Source organism: Python bivittatus, unplaced genomic scaffold (genome assembly GCF_059951505.1).
Source record: "Python bivittatus isolate LINGU-HERP-01145 unplaced genomic scaffold, Pbiv_v1 ctg000850_np1212, whole genome shotgun sequence".
Classification (NCBI taxonomy): domain Eukaryota; kingdom Metazoa; phylum Chordata; class Lepidosauria; order Squamata; family Pythonidae; genus Python; species Python bivittatus.
The window spans coordinates 41,171,656-41,196,534 of NW_028277112.1; the positions used below are offsets into that span (position 1 = coordinate 41,171,656).

General features: G+C 38.2%; 1 protein-coding gene across 5 annotated transcripts in view; it reads right to left on the bottom strand.

Annotated features, from left to right (window-relative positions):
• TJP2 (tight junction protein 2) overlaps positions 1 to 24,879 on the bottom strand; it is an 83,095-nt gene that overhangs the window by 22,859 nt on the left and 35,357 nt on the right. For all 5 annotated transcript variants that reach the window (XM_088130444.1, XM_088130443.1, XM_088130441.1 and 2 more), the window contains 4 exons: positions 12,829 to 12,882; positions 5,722 to 5,846; positions 4,753 to 4,855; positions 1,839 to 2,415 (listed from right to left, as the gene is read on the bottom strand). In XM_088130444.1, the coding sequence (XP_087986570.1) occupies positions 1,839 to 2,415; positions 4,753 to 4,855; positions 5,722 to 5,846; positions 12,829 to 12,873 (850 nt within the window). In that variant the 5' untranslated portion in view covers positions 12,874 to 12,882. The remainder of the gene's footprint in view (positions 1 to 1,838; positions 2,416 to 4,752; positions 4,856 to 5,721; positions 5,847 to 12,828; positions 12,883 to 24,879) is intronic.

The window sequence follows — 24,879 nt, forward strand, 5'->3', positions numbered from 1 at the left end:
GGGGCCTTTTGTCCCTCCAACCCCTACATTTTAGTCCAAGGGTGTAACTTATGATCCATAAAATCAAAGACAGTCCACCAGTTAAATGTGGCTGTTTTGGACTCACAAACAGGTTAACTATTATAATCCAAGCAGGCACTACGCATGGCTGGTAGATTATACTCAAAAGACAATTTGCGTAGGCCCAATCTACTGCATAGTACCTTATGAACTTCCATCACTGCAGTGTTATCTAGTAGATATTTGAAATCCAGACAGAATCCAAGTGTGGGATCGTATCAGAAAGACCATCTAGTCCAACCTCCTAATGCAGGAAATACATGCCATCCAACCTCTGTTCAAGAGTCTTTGATGAACAAAGTAGGCAGACTATCAAGGTTGTTTATTCCAGTATCAACAGTTTCTATTATCAGAAACTGTCTTTCTCGCAGTTAGCTATATTCCTTTTCTTGTAAATGTGAACCTACAATTCAGTTCTTAATCTCTCTAAGATACAGAGCATAAATGTATACAACAGTCTTTCAAGTATTTGATGACTCTTCAAATATATGAGGGTCACATTGCCTCTAAATTACCTTTTCTTTGGGTGTTTTCAACCTTTCCACATAAGAATTTGGCCTCCCAGTGCCTCTGGGTACATTCCAGAGATCACTGGATGGCTACTTAATCACCGTCCCTCCTTTCCATACACACTATTTATTCTATATAAACTGAGAAAATTGGCTTGATGTTTGCCATGTAATACAGCAAGTCATTTAAAACTAAAACAATTTTCTGACTCTCCACTGTGTAAACAGGGTTCCAAGTATATAAACAATCTTGAAAAGAAGTACAAGAGCTTTCCCAAAAATCACCTAACAGGACTTCTGGAAATAAGTTTTCATGGTTTATATTTTTAAATATAGCATGCCAAATTCAATTTTGCTTCATTCAGAATTTGAATTGAATTTGCAGATGTGTGGGTATATCTGCAGGAAGTATCCAAAAAGAGATATCAAAGAGACAAATCTCAACCTATTAATAACATAAAATGTGGGACTTTTTCTTACATTTCACTTTACTGTGGAAATAATTTATTTTGAGACTGACTTACCCACACAAGCAATTCAAGCAAAGGAAAACAAAACACCTCTCCTCTATGGTTAGAAATACTTCAAGATACAAAGGGGAAAGTTGTATATCTATCTGGCTGTTCTTTATTAATTTCTGTAAACAAAGGTGCAGTTTAAAGTATTTAGGCACTTTACAATAGTTTAACACTAATGAATGAATATCCTATATCCTGGAAGTCCCTATATGTTTGGAGCCAGGAACACATTTGGAAATTTGAGAGTGCCTTATGGGCCTTCAGGTTAAATGGCTGCCAGATTGGATGTAGCCAATCACCTAAGTACTGGGCAGCAGCTATCCACCATTTTATTTTCTAGGAAAACCTTTAGGGTCTACAAATTGCCCACAGACATAGCTGGAAATACTGGTTATGACTGACTGCTACTCTGTAGCAAGCTAGATTCCTATAAAACTAGGCAGAGGAGGGACAAGGGACACATCACCAAGCACACTGCTGCCCCCTACCAGGAACCCCCATGCACTAACCTACTTAGAATATGGCTATTGGTACCCAGCAGGCTTTTCCCACATGGTGCCCCCCAGATGTAGAAAACTACAACTTGCAGTATCTCATTTAGTTTGTCCTTCTATAAGCTACAGATTATCTTTTTTTAGAAGGAAAAAAATGGTAAAACATCAACAAAACTGATTTTTGCAATCAGCAATGGTAAGATAACAAAACAAAGGGCAAGAGGACACATTTCTTTAACCTGTATTTTAGAACTTGCCTTCATTTGATTTGCTTTTTGTGAGAAGAATACTAACAGGTGCAGTTGGCTCCTCCTGTGTTCTATAGCCATACGGCTGTGGCGATTCAGGCGAGCGACTGAGGGTACTCAGCCTGTCTCTGCTACCACTTTTTGCTTCCCTCCCATGCTGAGGGTTAGGGCGAGATCGCCAATCATAATCTCTTGGTGGACTCCTGCCACCATCGTACCCATAGTCATAGGCATCATATCTATCAACGCTCCTCCCTCTGCTTCGGGGTCGCTGGCATTCAGGGTCCAAGCTTCTTTCTCTATCCATGCTCCGGCCCCGACTTCGATCCCGGCTGAAGCTGCGTTCTCTGCTGTGGTTGCGCCCCCTATTCTGAGCCATTCTGTAGCCCCTGTCAAGGTTGTCTCCCCAGCTCTGGCTACGGCCTGCATTTCCACTATGCCAACTCCTTTCACTGTAGCCGCTTCGAGTGCTTCGACCATCAAACTCTGCACGATCATCCATGGCTTCAAAAGCTCTATAGCCATAGTCAAGGGACGGGCTTCGTTGAACAGCAGGGATCTGTACTTTACGTGGTCTTTTCACAACCTATTTACAAGATATAAGAACAAGGTTGCCTTTTTAAAATTGAGTCAACCATTTTATACTCCATGTTCAAAAACCTAGCACAATTAAGTCAAATCTGGATGCAATGTTGCATAGTACTTGGCCAAACTGTATTTTCTTAGCATATGAGAGCCAGTTTCGTCTAGGGGTTAAGGCACCAGGCTAGAAAGCAGGAGACTGGGAGTTCTAGTCCCGCCTTAGGCATGAAAGCTGGCTGGGTGACTTTGGGCCAGTCCCTCTCTCTCACCCAACTCACCTCACAGGGTTGTTGTTGTGGGGAAAAGAGGAGGAGGAAGGAGTATTGGGTATGTTTGCTGCCTTGAGTTATTTATAATAAATAAATAAATAAATAAAGAAAGAAAGAAAGGCAGAATTTTAAAAAAATCTTTAAAAAATGGCTCATTCACACACAGGGTTAGAAACACCAGCAGCAGGTTCCCAGATCATCAATACAATAAAATTACAAGCATGGCAGCACGTTCAATAACTTCCTTTTATATGTGGAATGAACTATACCTGCAGGTGCTTTATGGACAACAGGAACATTCCTAAATAATAGAACAAAAGCCCCTCTATCTGCTCCCACTTCAAAGATTTATTTTCAAATGGTTTGTTCTCACAGGATCAGATTTTTTTTTTAATACTTGAAGACAGTAGACTCCTTTAAAGTCCCTGAATGCAGCATGCTATTAATTTTTCGATTGCTTTAGTGACAAAGGTTGGATTCATACATGATGCTAAGTTATAAACCACAATCTACAAACCAGAACAGCACTAAATCAAAACCAAACAAACCCCATTCCAACTTGGTACAGTGGCTAATCATCTTTTCAGGTAAAGCAACATTCTGCAACGGGACAGGTGCCCCTGCATTCATCTGAAATCTCTTAAGATTGATAAATCTCATGAAATCTAATGTAATGTAATCTAATCCTGCAGATCTCACAGAAATAATGCAGGCATGCACTTCCAGCTTTTGGGATCTCATGTGAAAATGACAAACACAAGATATAAAGAGCTCACAAGATTTGGGTCAAAGTTTTTTATTTCAAATTATTTAATTGGTAGTCTCTAAATTATTCGGGGGGGTCATGGGTACCTTTATGCCATTTTGGTGACCTCTAGCTTATTCCAGAATGTGGACCAAGACTAACTCCTTACACGCTTCTTACTTTTGAAACATATGTTACTGCTTTAAAATGCAAGCAGACACACACAAGTGGGAGGAGACCATGAAAGCAACAACTGATTGTGTTGTCTGTATCTTACCCTTTCTGGTAAACACTGGCTGCTCCTTCACAAGTCATATTTTATTAACCCCTTTCTGTGGATGACTTATAATCATCTGCCTGAACGAGATGGATACATAATTCCTCTAGCTAAAAAATAACTCCAGGTCAGAATGCATATCCATATTGAGAATCTTTCTCAACCTTAAGATGTGTGGACTCCAATTTCCAGAATTCCCCGGCCAGTTCTGGGAGTTGGAGTCCACACATCTCAAAGTTGCTGAGGTTGAGAAACATTGGTCTAGACTTAAGCCTTCATTTTGGGGTTAGATCAATATCACAGGACAACTATTACCAAATGTAGAAAATGGCAGGTTTTACTGAACCAAATTAGGTAGGCAAACTAATACAGACAATTTCAAATTTCACAGAACTCATCGGCAGACCAGAATGGAAAGGTTATTTTTTATATATTTCATCATCTATTCTAAGAATGATCTCAAGTCATTATGTATCCCAAACCAGTAACATCAACACATATTAGAAAGTATAATCAGTCTCATGGAAACCCTGAATTTTGTAGATACTCCTCTCCAAGCCTTTAAGGAGAAAACTATTAACAGAGCCAAATCCTAAAAAAATAGTGCTGACTGATTATTATGAAAAATGAGAAAAAACAGGGACACTGTTGCAGGTCCCATGTGATTTTTTATTCCAATAAATAAAAATAATTTGTACTTTTAATTCTGTGAGGAAGTGTCAGAGGAACTTTAAAAGATCCTCTTACTCTTTTGTGACTGAGGACAATACATTAAATTGCCCAATCTTGCTTTGCCCAATTGGTGATGGCTTTCCCAGTCCTTTCCCAATTCTGCTGAGAAAAGTTTAGATATAGGAGAAATCAAATAATAATTAACACAAGCAAACTATGCCTGTGTCCTGATTGACATACTCTAGATTTTTTAATACTCCTAGGAAGCACTTGTTCTGCCACTCATATTTCTCCATGAATACACAGTTGTCTGCTGTCTTCCAACACTGCTCGGCCTCTATGAGCTTCTGTAATGCAAATAAATAATAATTAACTTACAATGACGGCCACTTTCCCGCTTTTTCTTAGCTGCTGCACAGCAAATGCATGGGCCACATTTTCCATGGGTGTGCCATTAACCATAACCACTCTGTCATTCTCTCTGGAAAAGAAGCATGTAATCAATTTAAAAAAAAATAGCACCAACATTAATTTTATTCCGATTAAAAATACTGGGCTCTGCCTAGTTCCGCCACACATGCAGTGTCCATGTAAGAAAAGACCCCATACAGTTTGTTTACTCCTGTACTACTCCCAGATTGTCCCCTTCGGCCTCCAATATCCAAGAAACAGCATAGAGGAGGTATGAACAGGCATTCACTTGGAGTACCTGATTTTTGTGCACTGAATCAGGGTGAAAAGGAGACTTGTCTCTCTGTATTAGGACACTTGACCTACAGCAGAATTGCACTGCGCCTATATTTGTTTACAAATATACACTTTCTACTTCATTACAGGACTCATGACTGATTACTGCATGTAATTTAATACAAATAATATTTAATGATATAAGCAGTGTTGGAGAACCACACTTAAAATCTATGAACCAAATGACTCTGGGCAATGATGAAGCCAAACATGAGAATAATGGCATTTTCCCATTTCTTTTCTTCAGCTACAGTGAGGAATACTGTATCATCATCATCATCCCTGAAAGTTTTTTTTATTTATTTTTGTATTACATTTATTCTCTGAAGAAGATCAGAAACAGGCAGATGTTCCCCTATAGTGCATGGTTGAACAGTATTTCTTCCCAAGTTTAAAATGATCTGTTGCATAGCTCTGCTAAGGATAAGGAGAACTGAGTACTATCCAGGTTTATCATAATTACAGCAAAAATAAAATAAATAGCTACATTTGTTTGAGAAAATACTCGGAAACCCAGATTTAGAAATTTATTTGCTTTTGGAAATAAACTGTCAAGCCAACAATAGAGAGAGAGAGATTAAGATAAAGAAGCTTACTTACTGAAGTAATCCGTCAGCTGGGCCACCTGCAAGGACATCAGAGACAACTATGGATGTTTCACCATTTTGAAAATGAGGGTTATCTCTGCCACCAGAAACTGCGATGCCAAATCCTCGCTTTGAGTCCTGAAAGAAAAGAAAAAAAGCATACCATATGTTTAGCAAACAACCAAAATCATGTAACAACCCCCCAATTATATTCTATAATTCATGTAATTAATGATATATTAGAAAGCCATAAACTCCATCACATTTTAGACCCTTTGTTTACTTATTTGTATTTTACTGTTTTGTTTTTTACTTGTCTTTTATTCTTTTTACTCTAAAAGATCTAATAAAAAAACAACACACTCCTTCACCTATCCGCTTTAAAAAATTAAGGAAGATTAAACATTTTAAAAGGGCTTAGCCACATTGGACAATACCTTCTAGGCAAAATGTGGCAACCCTGTAGACAACTAGAGTCCTATGGCCTCCAAGAAGAAAAGAGATACGTATATTCCATTCACCATCTCTACCTGGAAGTTCTTTTAATGAGGGGACCAATTAATACAGCATGTACTGTATGTCCCTATAAAAAGTACAATATAATAAGACTTGTTACATATTTGCTCGGACTTAATGTCAATGCTGCCTACAGTGATAAAACCTGCATTGCAGGGAGATGTGACAACCATGTAGGCTTCCTACTGAAAGACTGATTGGATTACAAATCTCATCTAAGCTGACCACACTGTACACATGCTGGTATTTTAAAAGCCATATAAGATAATCAGAACTGGGAAGACCTTGGTGAAGGGATGACTCAAGAGCCCCTCTGAATAACCACCTTGGGCAGCACAGTGTAGAATCCCTGACTTTGTGGCCTGCCAGAGGGAGAAGGAAAGATTCATTTTCAGCCTCTCTCTCCATCATTCCAATGGTGACTTCAGGAAGCCAAGGAGCACTGTTGATCACCTGAAGACTTGGCAAAGAGCTTTGAGTCTTCTACTTTCCTTCCACTCTACCTCTGTGTTCCTTCCATTAATTTCTGGATGCTCTGTGGACCAAAAATCCTCAAGAACCAGGACCATGTAGCACACAGGTACACTTATCATCCTTCCCTTCCCAACCATATCCATTATTTGTCTTTGCCTACAACTTTCTTCTCCAGCCACATTCTCTTTTTCTACCTTGTCCTTTCTCCTCCCCGCCACTCTGCCTCTACTTTTCACATATTTGCTGGCTTTTCAGTCTCCCTTTTCTTTTTCCCTCCTTCTCCCACTGAATTCCTGATTCTCAAAGCTAAAGGGCTTACTCCAAACTCTCTATTTCTACATCAAAGAGAGAGGCTTATTCTCTTTCCTAAAAACTGCATTCTACCTACTGTCTCATCACAGATCCCCAGAGATCACTCACTGCTGTTCCCTCAATACTAATACTGCTGAAATTCTATTTCCTTGCTGAATGCCATTTCTTCAATGATTGCTGCTTTCTTCTTCATCCACATTTCCCAGTGCTTTCTGAATGTTTAACATGCCTTTACTGCTTTCCTCTCAATGTTGTTTATCATTTTAAATGCTATTTCTCCACTGAATGCAATGTCCCCAATGAGTACTATATTCTCTCTTATTCCCAGTTCCCACTGACATGTTTTCATCATGTTGTTTCTTGATAAAATCTAACCTCTTACTTGGAAGTGTAGGTGGCAGACATTTTTGAGACTCGTAATCATTCTGGGATGGGTATTTTTTAAATTCTCTTTAGTTAAAATTTTGCAATTCCATACTGTTTCCTGTTAGATAGTCCTTGAGGAATCACAGTACAGTAGTCAAAATTGGTATAATATTAACCTAGGGCCATATTTTAGACATGTCCTGAAAAAAAATTATGCTTCCCTACAGACTAGCAAGCTGGATGTGGTCAAACATGAGATGACAAGATTGAACATCGACATCTTGGGAATCAGCGAACTGAAATGGGCGGGAATGGGTGAATTTAATTCGGGGGACCATTATATCTACTACTGTGGGCAAGAAACTCTTAGAAGAAATGGAGTTGCACTCATAGTCAATAAGAGAGTGGGAAAGGCAGTAATGGGGTACAACCTCAAAAACGACAGAATGATCTCAGTGCGTATCCAAGGCAAACCATTCAACATCACAGTCATCCAAGTCTATGCCCCAACCACTGATGCTGAAGAAGCTGAAGTTGACCGCTTCTATGAAGACCTACAACACCTTCTAGAACTAGCACCAAAATAAGATGTCCTTTTCATCATAGGGGATTGGAATGCTAAAGTAGGAAGTCAAGGAGTAATCGGAATAACAGGCAGGTTTGGCTTTGGAGTACAAAATGAAGCAGGGCAAAGGCTAATAGAGTTCTGTCAAGAGAACAAGCTAGTCATAGCAAACACTCTTTTCCAACAACACAAGAGACGACTCTACACATGGACATCACCAGATGGTCAATACCGAAACCAGATTGATTATATACTTTGCAGCCAAAGATGGAGAAGCTCTATACAGACAGCAAAAACAAGACCAGGAGCTGACTGTGGCTCAGATCATGAGCTTCTTACTGCAAAATTTAGGCTTAAATTGAAGAACGTAGGGAAAACCACTAGACCACTCAGGTATGACTTAGATCATATTCCTTGTGAGTACACAGTGAAGGTGATGAATAGATTTAGAGGATTAGATTTGGTAGACAGAGCGCCTGAAGAACTATGGACGGAGGTCCATAATATTGTACAGGAGGCAGCAACTAAAACCATCCCAAAGAAAAAGAAATGCAAGAAAGCAAAATGGCTGTCTGATGAGGCTTTACAAATAGCTGTGGAAAGAAGGAATGTGAAAAGCAAGGGTGAAAGGGAAAGATATAAGCAACTGAATGCAGATTTCCAGAGAATAGCAAGGAGAGATAAGAAGGCCTTCTTAAATGAACAATGCAAAGAAATCGAGGAAAACAATAGAATGGGGAAGACTAGAGATCTCTTCAAGAAAATTGGAGATATGAAAGGAACGTTTAGTGCAAAGATGGGCATGATAAAGGACAAAAAAGGCAGGGACCTAACAGAAGCAGAAGAGATTAAGAAGAGGTGGCAAGAATACACAGAAGAACTATACAAGAAAGATCTTAATGTCCCTGATGTCCACCCTGGTGTGATCACTGACCTTGAGCCAGACATCCTAGAGAGTGAAGTCAAGTGGGCCTTAGGAAGCATTGCTAACAACAAAGCTAGTGGAGATGACAGTATTCCAGCTGAGTTATTTAAAATACTAAAAGATGATGGTGTTAAAGTGCTGCACTCAATATGCCAGCAAGTTTGGAAAACGCAACAGTGGCCACGGGATTGGAAAAGGTCAGTTTATGTTCCAATTCCAAAGAAGGGCAATGCCAAAGAATGCTCAAACTATCGCACAATTGCACTCATTTCACATGCTAGCAAGGTTATGCTCAAAATCCTACAAGCTAGGCTTCAGCAATACATGAACCGAGAGCTACCGGATGTACAAGCTGGGTTTTGAAGAGGCAGAGGAACTAGAGATCAAATCGCCAACATTCGCTGGATCATGGAGAAAGCACGAGAGTTCCAGAAAAATATCTACTTCTGCTTCATTGACTATGCAAAAGCCTTTGATTGTGTGGATCACAACAAACTGTGGCAAGTTCTTAAAGAGATGGGAGTACCAGACCACCTTACCTGTCTCCTGAGAAATCTGTATGCGGGCCAAGAAGCAACAGTTAGAACCGGTCATGGAACAACCGATTGGTTCAAAATAGGGAAAGGTGTACGACAAGGCTGTATACTGTCACCCTGCTTATTTAACCTATATGCAGAGTACATCATGAGAAATGCCAGGCTGGAAGAATCACAAGCCGGAATTAAGATTGCAGGGAGAATCATCAACAACTTCAGATATGCAGACGATACCACCCTCATGGCAGAAAGTGAAGAAGAACTAAAGAGCCTCTTGATGAGGGTGAAAGAGGAGAGTGCAAAAGCTGGCTTGAAACTCAACATTAAAAAAACTAAGATCATGGCATCTGGACCCATCAATTCCTGGCAAATAGAAGGGGTAGAAATGGAAGCAGTAACAGACTTCATTTATTTGGGCTCCAAGATCACCGCAGACGGAGACTGCAGCCATGAAATTAAAAGACGCTTGCTCCTTGGGAGGAAAGCTATGGCAAGCCTAGATAGCATATTAAAAAGCAGAGACGTCACCTTGCCGACAAAGATCCGCATAGTCAAAGCTATGGTTTTTCCAGTAGTAATGTATGGCTGTGAGAGCTGGACCATAAAGAAGGCTGAGCGCCGAAGAATTGATGCCTTTGAACTGTGGTGCTGGAGAAGACTCTTAAGAGTCCCCTGGACTGCTAGGAGGTCAAACCAGTCAATCTTAAAGGAAATCAACCCTGACTGCTCATTGGAAGGATTGATAATGAAGCTCAAGCTCAGATACTTTGGTCACCTAATGCGAGGAGAGGACTCTTTGGAAAAGACCCTAATGCTGGGAAAGATTGAAGGCAAAAGGAGAAGAGGACGGCAGAGGATGAGATGGTTAGATAGCATCACTGAAGCAATGAGCATGAAACTGAGCAAACTCAGGGAGGCAGTGAAGGACAGGAAGGCCTGGCGCAATATGGTTCATGGGGTCACGAAGAGTCGGACACGACTTAACGACTAAACAACAACAACAGACTAGGGAATTGTAGGACAAATGAAAAATGTTTCTTACAGGGTGTACATGAGCACAGTTACAGAATCTTGATTTAAGAATGATTTGAAACTACAGCGACAGAAGAGGGCTGTAGTAATGTAGCATTTAAGACACTGAGCTACAAATTAAGAAGCCATCTGCCACAAACTCAGAAGATAAATATAGGCCTGCCACTCCTTCTCAGCCTCTGTGTCTATAACTGGTATTTTACAGAGTTTCAAAACACTGAAATTATTGTATAAATGGTAAGCAGTAGCAGAAGCAAGGTGGGTTAAAGAAGATACTTGCTTTGACACAGGATGGCTTGAAAAACTTCTATAAAGCAGAAATTGTTAACTGCAAAGCTCAGATAGGCACATCCTGAGCCTGCTAAAATTCACCCCTTTTTAAGTAATATAATTAATACCATTACAGTTATATTTGTTAATTAAGTTTTATAAGTTCTGTGCTTTTTAATTGTGTGGAATAGAATGTGACCAGTATTGCATGACTGGACAGCCAGATTCATGCCTAAACCAAAACACACACTTTCCCATTGGATTTGAACCGTTCACGTGTGGTCTCGGCATAAACCTTGAAGTGGCATCTTCTAGGCCCAGGAATTCTGGATAGCAGAGGGTGGGGAGACAGCAGCGACAAGGCAAAGCTGGTGGTGGTGAAGGGAAGAAAAAGAGAAGGCAGGCCTTAGGACAGTGGGACAAGGGGCAGGTGGGCTGACTGGAGTATGCTGTGCTTGAATTCAAACATGTAAAGGGGACATGAATCAAGGTGCTGGAATGATTGGAAGAACGGGTAAGGGAACGTGGGCCATTTGTGTTGTGCCATGCTTGAACTTAAGTGTGGCAGTGGCAGCAAAGGCAAGAGAAAGGAATCACTTTTAGTTCAGAAAGTTAATAGAAATTGTAAGCTTGTATTTGTTTCTGTCTTCCCAAGTCTCTCCATCAACAAAAGTATTAGAAAGTCCCTCCTTATGACCCTCCATGCGACAATCTTACAATGGTATCAGTAAGAGAAAACTGTACTCTCATATGTTGGATGTAATTATTTTTTAAACTCTTCTTTTGGAATTTAAATCCAAATTCCAATCCATATATTAACCAAGGGCCCATTTCAAATGTTTCTGTTTTTGAAATGATCAGATTGATACTTTTCATTCAAGACAGTAAAATTAATAGGTGGAAGTTTAATTATTTCAGTATTCTGTAACGTTCATGGCAGAAAGGTGGATAATTGTTCAGCATTGTTTGGATAAGCTGTGCTCAGTTCAGTTTTGAGGCCTCTGAGCAGCCCCTCCCTTCCATAAACCACACTGTGAAATCAGTGACAATAAGACTGTTTGCACAAACAGGTTTATCTGCATGCTGGAGGCCTTTACATGTATCACTGCTCACTAGACGGACAACAGCTGTACACACAAAAGCCGAATGCAATGGGACAGACACTCTGCCCACAAGCACTATATCCTCACTTATGTCACAGTTAATTTATAGGAGGAAAAGGCTGCTCATCATCATTTTTAAATTTTATTTGTGCCTTCAAGTCAGTTTTTGACTCCTGGCAACTGCCCAGACAAGTCCCTGTAGTTTCCTTGGCAAGATTTTCAGAAGTGGTTTGCCACTGCCTCCTTCCTAGGGCTGAGAGAGAGTGACTGGCCCAGGGTCACCCAGCTGGCTTTGTGCCTAAGGTGGGACTAGAACTCACAGTCTCCCGGTTTCTAGCCTGGCGCCATAACCACTACACCAAACTGGCTCTCTGTTCACCACCACTGACATGGTAAATTCTATCCTTCTTTTGCATTGCATGAATGGGATTGCTCTCCTTTTGCAGCATATGAAGATAACTTTGATGACTCTGGGGAACAGTAGGACTAGTAGTACAGTAGTTCCATTTCAATATAGGAATTAATTATCAAGTGCTTTTCAATGCAATTCATGGTATGCGCTGTCAGCTACAACAGAAACATTAAAGAAGCTGGGCTCCTATGTACTCCAAAGAATATAATTTCTTCCAAAACATTTCCCTTCTTGATAATCAAAACAGAGTGCTGGAAAAGCCCAAAGTTTTAGTGCTGACATTTTAAACTGTCCTCCTTCCTTGGGTTAATAGACAACTGAACCTTTAAAAAAAGGTTGCTGTTATTTTGTGAATTCTAGGTATTTTTAATAGCTCTAGAGAAATGAATTGCTAGGATTGTAAAGTAAGTTATTGATGTAAAGTGAGGGTGTTCTTTTAAAAAATGTTTAAGCATAAGCAGTATACTTCAGAGGGTTAAAATCATTTGTTATTGAAAAGCAATTGTCATAAAAATTGGGACATGTCTGGCTTGTCAGTGCAGCTGGTGTGATATGAGATATTCAGTGCAAAAATGCTATTAGAAAATTAGAACATAAACAACTTCTTACCTTGTGTAAGGTCACTGAGTACTGTTCCCATATCAGCTCTTCCATGACTGGGCCCTATTTATATGGAGAAAAACAACATCAACTGAAAAAAGGAATTCTTTCCAAAAGCGCTTCAAGCCAAATAAATATTTTTACAATTATATCAGAGCAATATTTTTAAAACCAATCTTAAAGAGCAAGGCTCTGGGTAAAAAAAAAATAGGTACTTTCTGAACAAATGTTAGCAGAAAATACATATGGCTGCTTGTCTATTTTCATATTTTAAGCTTGTAATACAAATTGTAAAGGAAGCAGCCAAATCTTAGAAATCTACTTTTTTTAATCCAGGTACAGGCAAATGTCTACATAGGGATATTGTCTCCAAAGAATCATAATGATATAATAAAATAAAAACACCGATATATAGATTTTTTATCCTGTTCACAGACTTGGCAGGGAAACTGTGAGGGTTGACAAAAACAAACCTGAACAGAACCAAACAAAGGTTTGATACTTTAATGGTAGAGAATAAGATTCCTCCTTAGGCTTTGAAGAAACTATTGACAATGGATATATTACATTTATTTATGAATTGTTTCCCCTAGGACTTTCAAAAGCATGTTATAAAATAAAAATCCAATTAAAAATTAAACAACCCTAAATTAAAATAAAAAATAAAAGCTAAAAGTATAAAACAACAGAGTAATGCAGCAACATTAAGGGTGCTTCCAAACATGGCTTTTATCATACAATTGCTGTCTTGTTCACAATATTATAGATCTGTCCAAGCAATGTCACTTTTCATTTGCAACCTTTCCTGTCTCTTCCCATAACTTTGACTGGAAAGAAATGAAGGTGTTAGGACTTCAGGAAGCCCTCTGGAGTCAGACAACAAAAGGCTATTCCAAGCTCAAGGCCTGGTGAAATAAAACAGACTGCAGCCTAGCAAAATACCCCAGACGCAGGGGGCCAAGCAACCCATCAAGGCAATAATGTTGTTGCTATGATTGTAGTCCATTTGTAAGATTACACGACTGACTACAAACTTCCAGTCTACATCCTCACAACTAAGAAGTGGTTCTCTGTCACATACACTCTCAAATCAAATTACCAAGCTCCTCCTCCTGCTAGACATTGAAAAGGTTTAGTCTTCTTAAAATAAAGGGAGAAGTCCATGAACCCCAGCTAAGAGTAAGGTTCTGTCTCCCTAACAATCTCTGAATTAACAGTTGTGATCTTGCAAGAAATCTGGGAAGTCTAAACTAATTGATTAGGAGGAACATTTGCTTCAAAAAAAATTCTGTAAAAATAGGTAAAATGTTTAGCTATTTTACAATTTTTTGCAGAAATTGCAGAAATTGTTATTCCTTTTTGCCATGTGGCACCGAGTCCCATGTTCTGTATTTCCAAGTACAAGTTATGAAACTGAGTATTAGATATTAGCCTTTGTGCATATGTCAGGTTATGCTCATGTAGCTGATTCTTTTCCTTGAGCATCTTCTTGTGATCTGCAATATTTAGACAGCGAGTTCTCTTTTTGTGGCAGATCCCAGCCATTTTGTGGTCTGCTCAAAGCATTATATGGAGTGAGATGCACTTTTATTGCTTTATTCACCCCATTAAGATTCCCCTCCAAATCTGTTTTGGCCAAAACATGGAGCAACAAAGATGTTCTAGTTTTCAGTTCAGACAAATCATGACCTCTCCCATAAACAGTACAGCCAAATGGACAGGTCACAAAATGTATTTTTTTTTGTACACTCCCCTAATTACAGTGGTACCTCTACTTACGAACTTAATCCATTCCGTGACTCTGATCGCAAGTCACGTTGGTCGCAAGTCAAAGTAAATTTTCCCATAAGGTTCAATGTAATTGCCGTTAATCCGTTCCGGCGTCCGTGGACCACGCGTCAGGGGCGGAAAAACGGCCGCTGACCACGTGTCAGGGGTGGAAAAATGGCCGCAGACCACGTGGAATGGGCGGAAATTGGCCGCGGACCACGTGGCACAGGCGGAAAATGGCCGTGGACCACGTGGCACGGGTGGAAAATGGCTGCGGATCCGGTTCGTAAGTCGAGGCAAGTTCGTAAGTAGAGGTAAATTTTTGGGGCTGGAGCTGGTCGTATCTCGAAAAATTCGTAAGTAGGGGCGTTCGTAAGTAGAGGTACCACTGTACTTTAGATAGTTCAAAGTGGCACCAGATCCATAGCTATTTTCCTAACACAAAGATAATCAGTAAAGTTTCATGAATCATGGGGAACTAATTAAAACTAGAATCAGATTCTTAGCAAGTGATTTGATACAATGTCTTGTCTTGGGATAAAATGCTCATCATAAATTAAGAGAGCAATCAAGATGTTTTATTTTATATACATCCTAATGGAACTACTTAAACCATCCCAAATATTAATTTTTGATTATTAATGCTGATATCTTTACACATATTGACCATGAAAAAAGTTGAAAAGAGCTTAAAATCAACAGGATTTTTTTTTTAGGAAACATGACTATGAAAATCAGGACAGATGACAACTGTACAATCACACCCACAATGCTCTGGATTGATCATCTCCTTGTTGAACCATGTACCAGCAAAATTACTTTTTAGCTATTGCGTTTGATGTCCTCTAACATCAAAATGCTTTTGTTTCCTGAGACACATGCAAACAAATATATGTTCACTAGTTTTACAGTGTAGAAACCAATAGATTGTGGATTTTTATTTTTATGCAGCCGCGCACAGAATGTTGAAGGATACACATTTGTTATTTCAAGTACTTAAAAATATTTTATTTGTGAATGAAACTACTAGAGTAATTGCTCTATAAGTAAAGAAATTAGAGTAGCATTTGTTTCTGGGAAGAAGGCAGAAGAGATTAATGTTCCTTGAAATTACATATAATCAAATTGCTACAAATAAAATTGAATGTTTTTCCTGCTCTTGAAGAATGAATTAATTAAACTATAAGTGACTATTTCTAGAAGCTGCATTTTGTAGAGAACAGAATGTAGTATTTACAAAGTATTGCAAGCTCACCTTGGGAGTTCCCTAGGCATAAAAGCCATCTGTGCTATTCTAAATCTCTAACTCATAATCTCTTCTTTAATATTATAAAATTTACATCTGTTTGCTTTACAAAATACTGTCAATGCCAACAGATTAATGGAAGGACCAAAATGAGCATGGGGGTTGGGCAAGACCACAGATTTTATAAACCTCCCTCTAAAGGAGAGAAGATTAAATTCTCTATCCCAAAATTCTAGCTATCTAGGAGCCAAGAAACCGAGGGCAAAAGATGCATGGAGAATGCAAATTCATCAAGCGTTTGTTAAATCAAGTATTAGCTACTTATTAGAAGTTATTAACATATCACCTGGGAAAAATGCAAAAAGATAATCACAATACATTTGTTATTACATTATTTATGCAAGTACACCGCTGAAAAAATTACTAATAATTTCTTCAGCAAATTCAGACAAGTACCTTAATGAAGTACCATTCTTTAATTCAACAATCTTCTTAAAGAGAATTATGCACAGATTTCATCCTATCCAGTTCTAATTAAATAGTGCATTTATAGGATCTACTACTAATGAACTCTGTGATTCTCCTCATGGACACTTTACAAGCATAAAGATCAAGAAATATCCTCTAAGGCAAGCTAGTTTATTCATATTTTAAATTTAAAAACCTTTCTGGGTACAGGTACTTCAGAGTTTAAGAACGAGTTCCGTTCCCAAGGTCTGTCCTTAAATCGAATTTGTACATAAGCCAGAACAGTATTATTGTATAATACTGTATAAATAATATTTTATAATTAACTCGAACCATTGTGTATCTAACGTGAATCATTGTGTACTTAACTTGAATCTTGCTACAGTAGGCTCTATTCTTAACTATGGGTCGTCCTTAAACTGGGTGTTCTTAGCCCAGGGATTATCTATACTAGGGAATGGAAAAAGATAATAAATCAACTTGCACGCCCTTTTAAGATCCTCAATTTTTCACAGTGTGTAATCACATTCACTATGCTTTATCTGTTTTTGTTGTGGCAGACTGTAATCTGTTAAGAGAGTGTGAACTTCCCAGTCCTTTTATCAATTTGTATCATTCTAAAATGGTTATGTAATTCTACTATAATAGCAGCCTACATATTCAGCCAATCCTGCCAGTCTTTCCCATGGTAATGTACAGGAATTCAAATACACATACCCAAGAACAATACAACTTCCAAAAGCGGGTGAGCCCCATGGTGAGCTAGACATCCCTCTTGCAACGGGACAGCATTTTCAACGGAGATTGGCAGCTGGATGCAGGATCCTGGCCGCCGATATCTCCCTGGTGCAAAGGAGATCTTGAGAGAGCCCATGTGACTCTGCACAGCTGCTCCTCGTGAGTTATTGCAGGAATCAATATTTCGCGGTCTGCTTATGAGTTGAACAGCTGGGAGTCAAGGGAGGAACCTTCTTTGCTCACAGTCATGAATGCAGCCTTTCTTAAGGACAGTAAGCTTGACTGAGCCTCATCTCTTAATCACTTTAGATATGCTTTTCCTTACTGCCTTGGAAATATTAAGACCCTTTGGAATGGCAAGCTATACGGTATTCACTGGGTGAGTTGCCTTCTCCTTGGAGAAATAATTTTTTAAAATTTTGAAAAAATATTACTTTTTGGATTAAACAGCAAAAGGGTGCTTAAAGTATGGATTGTGGAAAGTTAACAATGGATTAAGAGTCCAGATGGACTTGGAATTATAATTCTGAAATAATTAGAAGAACCCTTCCTGTGGGAAATTACGCCTGTTTGGGTTTCCTTAACAGGGACATGATAATGGAACTTTCAGAACCTGACACTAGAGGGAGCTAGAGGATAATATATCTGGCTTGTCAATAAAGAATGGAGCAAAACACTTCCATTTTTCTGGACACTGGTCCTCGAAATTATTTGATATGATAGATGAATGGTGTGTCATGAAGTTACAGAAGAAGAACAAGCTATACTGGATAAATCTGAAACTAACTGGAATCTGGATTTAAATCTGACAAGTAATGAGAAGGATATGGAGAAAGATGTATTGGATATACAAACAAAACCGGTTGATGTTTCATTACTTAAAGGAGAGGTATAATTACTAAATCAGAAAAGTGATTTGGATAACTCTCTCTTATTGGATGTACAAAAGAAATCTGTTAAAGCTTTGAATTATCTTCTGAGAAGTGACAAAAAAAGGGCAAGCCTTAGGTACTGGATGTACCTAAGAGGTCAGTTAAAGCTTTGAAAGATTATTGGGACAGAAAAGAAAGAGGAACAGAAATCCAGCTCTGGACTTAATACAGGGAAGGGATACAGGGTTGGCTTATTTGGTCAAGTTTAAAATAGATAATTAGTTATATCTAGTATCCCTTACTGGACTTCTATTGATAAGGAACGAATGTTGAGGCTTTTGGATTTTGTTTTTAGTTAAGAGATGAATTATGGGGTTAAGAGAGTATATGCTGTATTAGGAGATGGTGATAAGCTACTAAAAATTTTTATACTTGCTGGAATGAAGGGGGAAACAACTTCTCCCCACCTTTTTTTTTTTCACAATATTTTTCTTTTTCTTTTTAAATATTTTTTGTAGTCTGTATTAGTTTTTCTAATACAGAAAGACTAGTATTAGTCTTTCTAATTGTAATATTTAATAAAATTATTTGAAAAGAAAAATTACTTCCAAAAGCAATGTCACATTTTAAAGCAGTCCAGTACAGCCTATTTCAAAGTTCTCTTTAAATAATCTTTTAGGCTGAGTGTTAGGTAAGCATCAACATATGGGTTGCTCTTCCTCTGCAAAGAAAAAACAATGTAGGAAATGTGCAGTTCTGGACATATGGGCACAAGATCTGGAGCAGCATGCAGGACACAAGCTTTGGATATTGGGGTGCAGATTATAGAACTCACTCCAATTTGATCAGCTTCCCCAAGGATAGCTTTTAAGCCGCCAGTTTCAATTTGGTGTCCTTGTAACGTGTTGGGTATATGAAAGCTAAATTGAATGACATCTGGAATGGCAAAGACTGGGGAGGCTGCTATAAACCTATGAAAGGGGGGAAGACAAAGGTTTACATGCAGATCACTTCTTCTCCCTAACTTCACAAACCCTAGGTCATCCACAGCAATCTATTTCAATTACTTTTTCTTTCACGAGCAGTGATGTTGAACTCAATTCCTTTGTTTTTTCCTAATGAAGAACTCTCTTTTGGTATGTTAATCAACCAACGAGCTCCTAATATGCATACAAGACAGGTATAAATCAGGAGCCCACCTTTTAAAGTTCAAAAGAGTAACTAGGAATTCTGCAGCATACTTTTCATGGAGAAAAACATCCTACTTGTATATATCACAAAGTAGTATAGAAGGTCACAGGACCGAGATTGCCCAAGTCAAATCATATATTATCCAAACTAGTTCCTAGGTACATTATCTGATAACTAGCTGACTCATTTCAGTGGTGCAGAAGATTGCAAATCAGTTTCTGCCAACACATTCTGAACACATTCTGCTCAAAAACATGCATTCAACATTACATTACTCATAAGAACAATGACACGCTCAAGAGACTATGTTCATCATACTATTACTAAATTTCCATTCTCCAAGAGCTTCACCTCAGCCTACACTTTTCATTTAAGACAGGACTGAAACAACAGATGTGGCTTACTCATACTTTCAGAGAGGCAGGTGAATGGCTTCTCTCTACTACAGTTAAAGCAAATTGCATTGCATGTACTTTGCAGTGTCAAAATTGGAGCAAGAATGCAACATAAAACAGCAGAGTTGTGCTGTAAGATTTCATTATTAGCTCTTAATTCAAAAAAATGTACTTCTTTGTGTAATGGTTATGCTGTTCAAACCCCTCCTACCTTGGGGCCTGGATTAGGAAGAGCTGATATAAAAACGGACTGCAGACTGTACTCAAAAGGCCTTCATTGTATCGAACACATAAAAAACCTAAACTGCACTTTAAACAGGCTTGTTGAAAAGAATTACAAGAGAATGGTTGCAGGGATAAAAGTTGTTTGAAACTGAAAACAGTAGTAATGGGCCAGTTTACACACTTACCGCGCAACTCTATCCACATTTAGTCAACAGTAAATTCCAGGATAACTGACTCTCTCAGTAACAGGCCTCTACAGCTTTTATGTTGTATATTGTTTAATTTTACTTATTTAGATATATATTGTTACTAGGATTTATAGGGTCTAGCTTATCTGGGTATTTTTAATTGTAAAATTAAAATGTTTGGTATTTACCTGTTTAGTATTCCACTATTCTTTTAATGTTAGAACTGCCTAGGCTTTAAGGTGTCTACTTTGTATTTTCATATATTCAAATTCAATTGACATTCCTGTATTTATGTTCTGCTCTTGTTTTTTAAGTGTGATATAAATTATTATTAAAATATAACAGGACAGCAGCTTTAATTATCTCATGTCCATGTCTCCCAAATGTGAGAGCTACTTTCATGAAAGAAATGTATTTTTAAGGGACATATATTTGGATGCTACAGGAAGGAAGATCATAATGCTTTGTGATCCATCAGAAAGGCAAGAAAAATAGTAGTATCAGTCCTTACAGAAATACAGAATATACATTTGCAGGCAGCATTATAATCAATTTAATTTACCTTAGACATTATTTGTCTTATATTCTTTAGATATACATCAGCATAACAAAATGAATATTGGAAATGACATATTTTGAAACTATTCACCTTCTCTTCCTACCTGTTTCTACTTTTCTACAAGAACTGCAGGCTACTTGACACTCAGTTATTTCCCTCTTAAATGTTTTCTTTTCCCTTCTATTTATTTCTTATTATTTCCTCTGAATTAAGAAATTCCTGTTTTCAAAGCTTCATTTCAGAGAATGGTGTGAAGCATATTTTCCTTTTGTCTTCAGGTTTTGAGTTTTTCACTCATGTGTTTTTGTATGTATTTGTAAATGGGGTTTGAGTGTCTCCTTAATTTAAATAGCTCGTGTATGTATACCAATGTAATATATGACAGAGTTAGATAAATCCTTTCATCTGCTGTTGAATCATAAACAAATGGTCATATTGCCAGTGACTGAATTTGGAATGAAATCAATGGCCAGTATAAACTGAATTGTCACAGGTGCAACCGAGCTATTTGGAATTAAACACCAGCAGATCTATAAATTAGTTTCCACTAGAGGGTGGCATTAAGCAATCATTTGCTAATCTCCTGCACACAATCAGGTGATTGCAAAAAAGCTATTCTCTTTTTAAACGTACATATTGGAAATTACATGTAAACTGAAATAGTAAAGCATTTCAATCCATACTTTCCACAAACTTTACAAAAGCCAAATGCTGTGAACATCAAGTATTGGAATTTTAAGAGCCACGTTATCAAGCATTTAAAGCATCTTGCAAAATTGCATAGAACAGATACACCAATTGCAAATTCTCTCAAAGGAAGCTTTTGAAGTTATTTAATATCCAATTAAATACCCACGCAAAGAGTCAGATGAATTTGTCTTAGAAGCAAGTTCACAGTATTGGGGCCACCATGAAGAATGGCTCATCTGGTACTCACCAGCTCAAGATGTAATGGTGTGCAAGGAAAAAGAATTCCTACACTGATCTTTGCATCTGATCAGGAATGAAGACACTCTTCCAAAGATCTGCTCCCAAGTCACTGATAGCATAAAATAAGCAACTAGGTGTGCTGGCTACCAGCTTGATTAGCTTAAAAAAAGGGTTGGACCAATTCATGGAAGTCATGGGGATCAATGGCTATTAGCCTTGATGGCAGCGTCACTGCCTCTGGAACCCATCTTCTGGGAAACTACTGTAGCGGGCTTCCTTGTGTAGTTGGTTGGTCACTGTGAAAACAGAGTGCTGAATTAAATGGGCCACAAGTCCAATCCAGCCAATCACTGCTTGTGGTCTTATGTAACCTATAGTTACTTAAATGTTTTTCAAAGATGTGGCTGGAAAATTTTCCACTGCTTTATTTTTCCAAAGAAATTTTTCCACATCACATCACCATCTTCTCATTTTATAGGCATACTGGACTAATTTGCATAGTCTAATTTATATACGACAACTTCCTATTTCCTTTGTGAGTTTCCCAGAGCAAACTGAAAATTGTTCTAGGTAGATTAACCCATCAACCTCTGCCTAATCTGCACAGGATTTTTCTCCTGGAAAAGACATCACAGGCAGCTTTGTGATTAAGGCTGCAACTCTGCTTAGAGTAGGTCTTAGTGACCTCAGTAGACCATAATTCTGAGTAGTCATGCCTAGGAATGTATTTTTAGTATTCCCAGATAAGTATAACATAATCTACAGTGCTGCTTAAATTCTCTACACCTTCAATTTATTATTGTCTAAATTATTAATCCTTCTCTTGCCTCAAAATAAATAGTATCTTTCATGTTCAGGGCACTAGATTATTAATAATCCATGAGTACAATTTCACCATTCTCCGATAACAATTCATCTAAACTATTAAAATGTCTCAGGAAAGAGCAACTATTTAAAAAAAAAAAAAAAAACTTCAGGGAGGAACAGCTGTAATTTAAGAAAATGTATATATTTAACCAAACAGAAACTGAGTGTCAAAACAGTCTCATAAGGTATAACTACCAATTTCCCTGTTCTTATCTGGTCTCCCTCCTTTCTGGGCTCCTGCAATTTTATTCTCACTCTTAGAAAGATATGCTTTGAGCAACCAAACAGATTTCTATATAATTGACCTGTATCTTAGACAACTATCAGAGGCCCATCATCTCTAGCAAATCTAATTCATTAAGAGGAATACATTAGAGAATAATCGGCATTAACTGCATTTTCACAGAGGATATACTTGGATTTAGCAAAGAAAAAAGAAAAAAGAAAAGAAAAGAAAAAGCCCACCAACAGCCAGCCAGTTCAGGCTATGTTTTAAGGCAGTATGTGAATTAAAAAAATCTTCACCCTGGTTGGAATTTAATGATCCAAAAATAGTTTCTCACATATGGTGAGGGAATGCCTATGATGAGATCTAAAAGCCAGCAGGTTAGGGTTGTAGTCCTAAACGTACACCAAAAAGAACGTGTTTATAGATAAAAAGAAAGCAGATCTGTAATGCAAATTACTTCCATGATATGTATTGATGGCCACCTGTCTGAGGGTTTTAAAATGGCAATTACAGGAGAAAAAGTAATCAATGGAAACTAGTTTGAAAATGTATGTGCATATATGCGTGTGTGTGTGTGTGTATACACACACACATATATATACATATACACAAAAAAATTATAAATGAACAGTATAAAGAACAGCGAGTCTAGCAAGATAGATGTTTTGGCTGGAATGAAATGAAGGTCTTGCACTCCTGTGTTAAACAGTATTTGCTGGAAAGATGAGATATTCTATTGTACTCATATCTGTTAATGCATTTCCTATAAACCTCTCTGTTTAGACTTTGTAAAGCAAAATCATAGCTAAAACTGGCTATTGGTTTACTCCAGCGCAGAATGAATGAATACATTTACTAGAAAGTAGGTCACACTGAACACAATGAATTTACTTCATAAGGGACATTTGTACCAGTCTAGTGCAAGTTCAACAGCATTTTGATCTAACTACTAATTCCTTTTATCACTTTTTAAAGAATCACTTGGTGTTTATTTATATGGAGCATGGGTTTATTTCAGGGATAAACAAATTGTTGAGATTGTAGATACTTTCACAGAATTAGTTCTATGGGGGTTGTTCTAGGCCAAGTCTCATAGTCCCTTAAGATGTACTCTTTCACTCCAGTTTATATTTGACATTTTGGGGGGGGGCATGTGGGCACACTTTGAAAGAAAGCACTGGTAGTTGTCACTCAGTCTTTTTATTTACTACAAATGCCTGTGAGGTCTGTGTGGGGCCCAGAGGCCCAGAGATACTAGAAGCTGTTTCCCTTTATTTTGCAATAGTACCATATTATATATTTTTATAATCAAAAGGAGAAAAAAGTCAGGTAGACAGGGAGCCTTGTGAGGCACCAAAGGAGATTTAGGTAGGCATGGTTATAAATCTCAGTTCTCCAGTCACTAACCCCTTATTCAGGAACAAGTTGAGTATGATCAGGTATGATTCAGCTAGATCAATTTCTTTTTTGCAGACAACAATGAACCATATACACACAGAAGATATGTCTACTGCAGGGCATGGAAGTCAACCTCTATATAAAGGCTATGCTACAAGGTTCAAATTCTAGACTTTTCTTTCCATTTTTTTGAGTCAATGGATATTTAGCCAACGCTAGCTTTTTGATTAGGAGATACCTGATCAATGTTAACACAATAGTTCTCTCTGCCCTGGGAACAACTGTTCCTGCCTTACCAGCTTCATTCCTTATAGGCACCATTATATTTATGTTTCAAAATACTACAGAGCCAGAGCACAAACATATACAGTAGACTGAAACTCAGGTAAGGAAACAGATCCCTACGGTTCAGGACAATGGATCCATAGTCCTGAACCATAGGAAAAAGGAGATTCCATACCAGCCAAAACATGAATGCTTGATCCAATTAGCTACAGGTAGCCCTTGGGTTACGACCATTCATTCAGCAACCATTCAAAATTATAACGATGCTGAACAAGGGGGACTTACAATGGGTCCCTGGAGTTCTGGCCATTGCAGAGTCCCTGCAATCACATGATCACGATTTCTGACATTCCCTGCCAGCTTCCCACCAGCAAAGTCAATGTGGAAGTCGGCAGGAAGATAGAAGTCGCAATCCTTGTTTAACGATGGCAACCAGGACTGCTAGAATTGCCATCACTAAGTGACACAGTCACATTTATTTATTTATTAAATTTGTATGCTGCCCATCTCCCCAGATGTCATGCTTTATGACTGCAATGCTTAACAATGGAGTTGCCGGTCCCAATTGCCATTGTAACCCAAGGACTACCTGTAATTGCTAGATTTGCAGGTCTTTAAGCTATTCACTTATGATTATGTTAAATAAAATTACACTCAAAGAGAAGAGAATACCTGAGATGTGTTTCAAAGCATATCTTA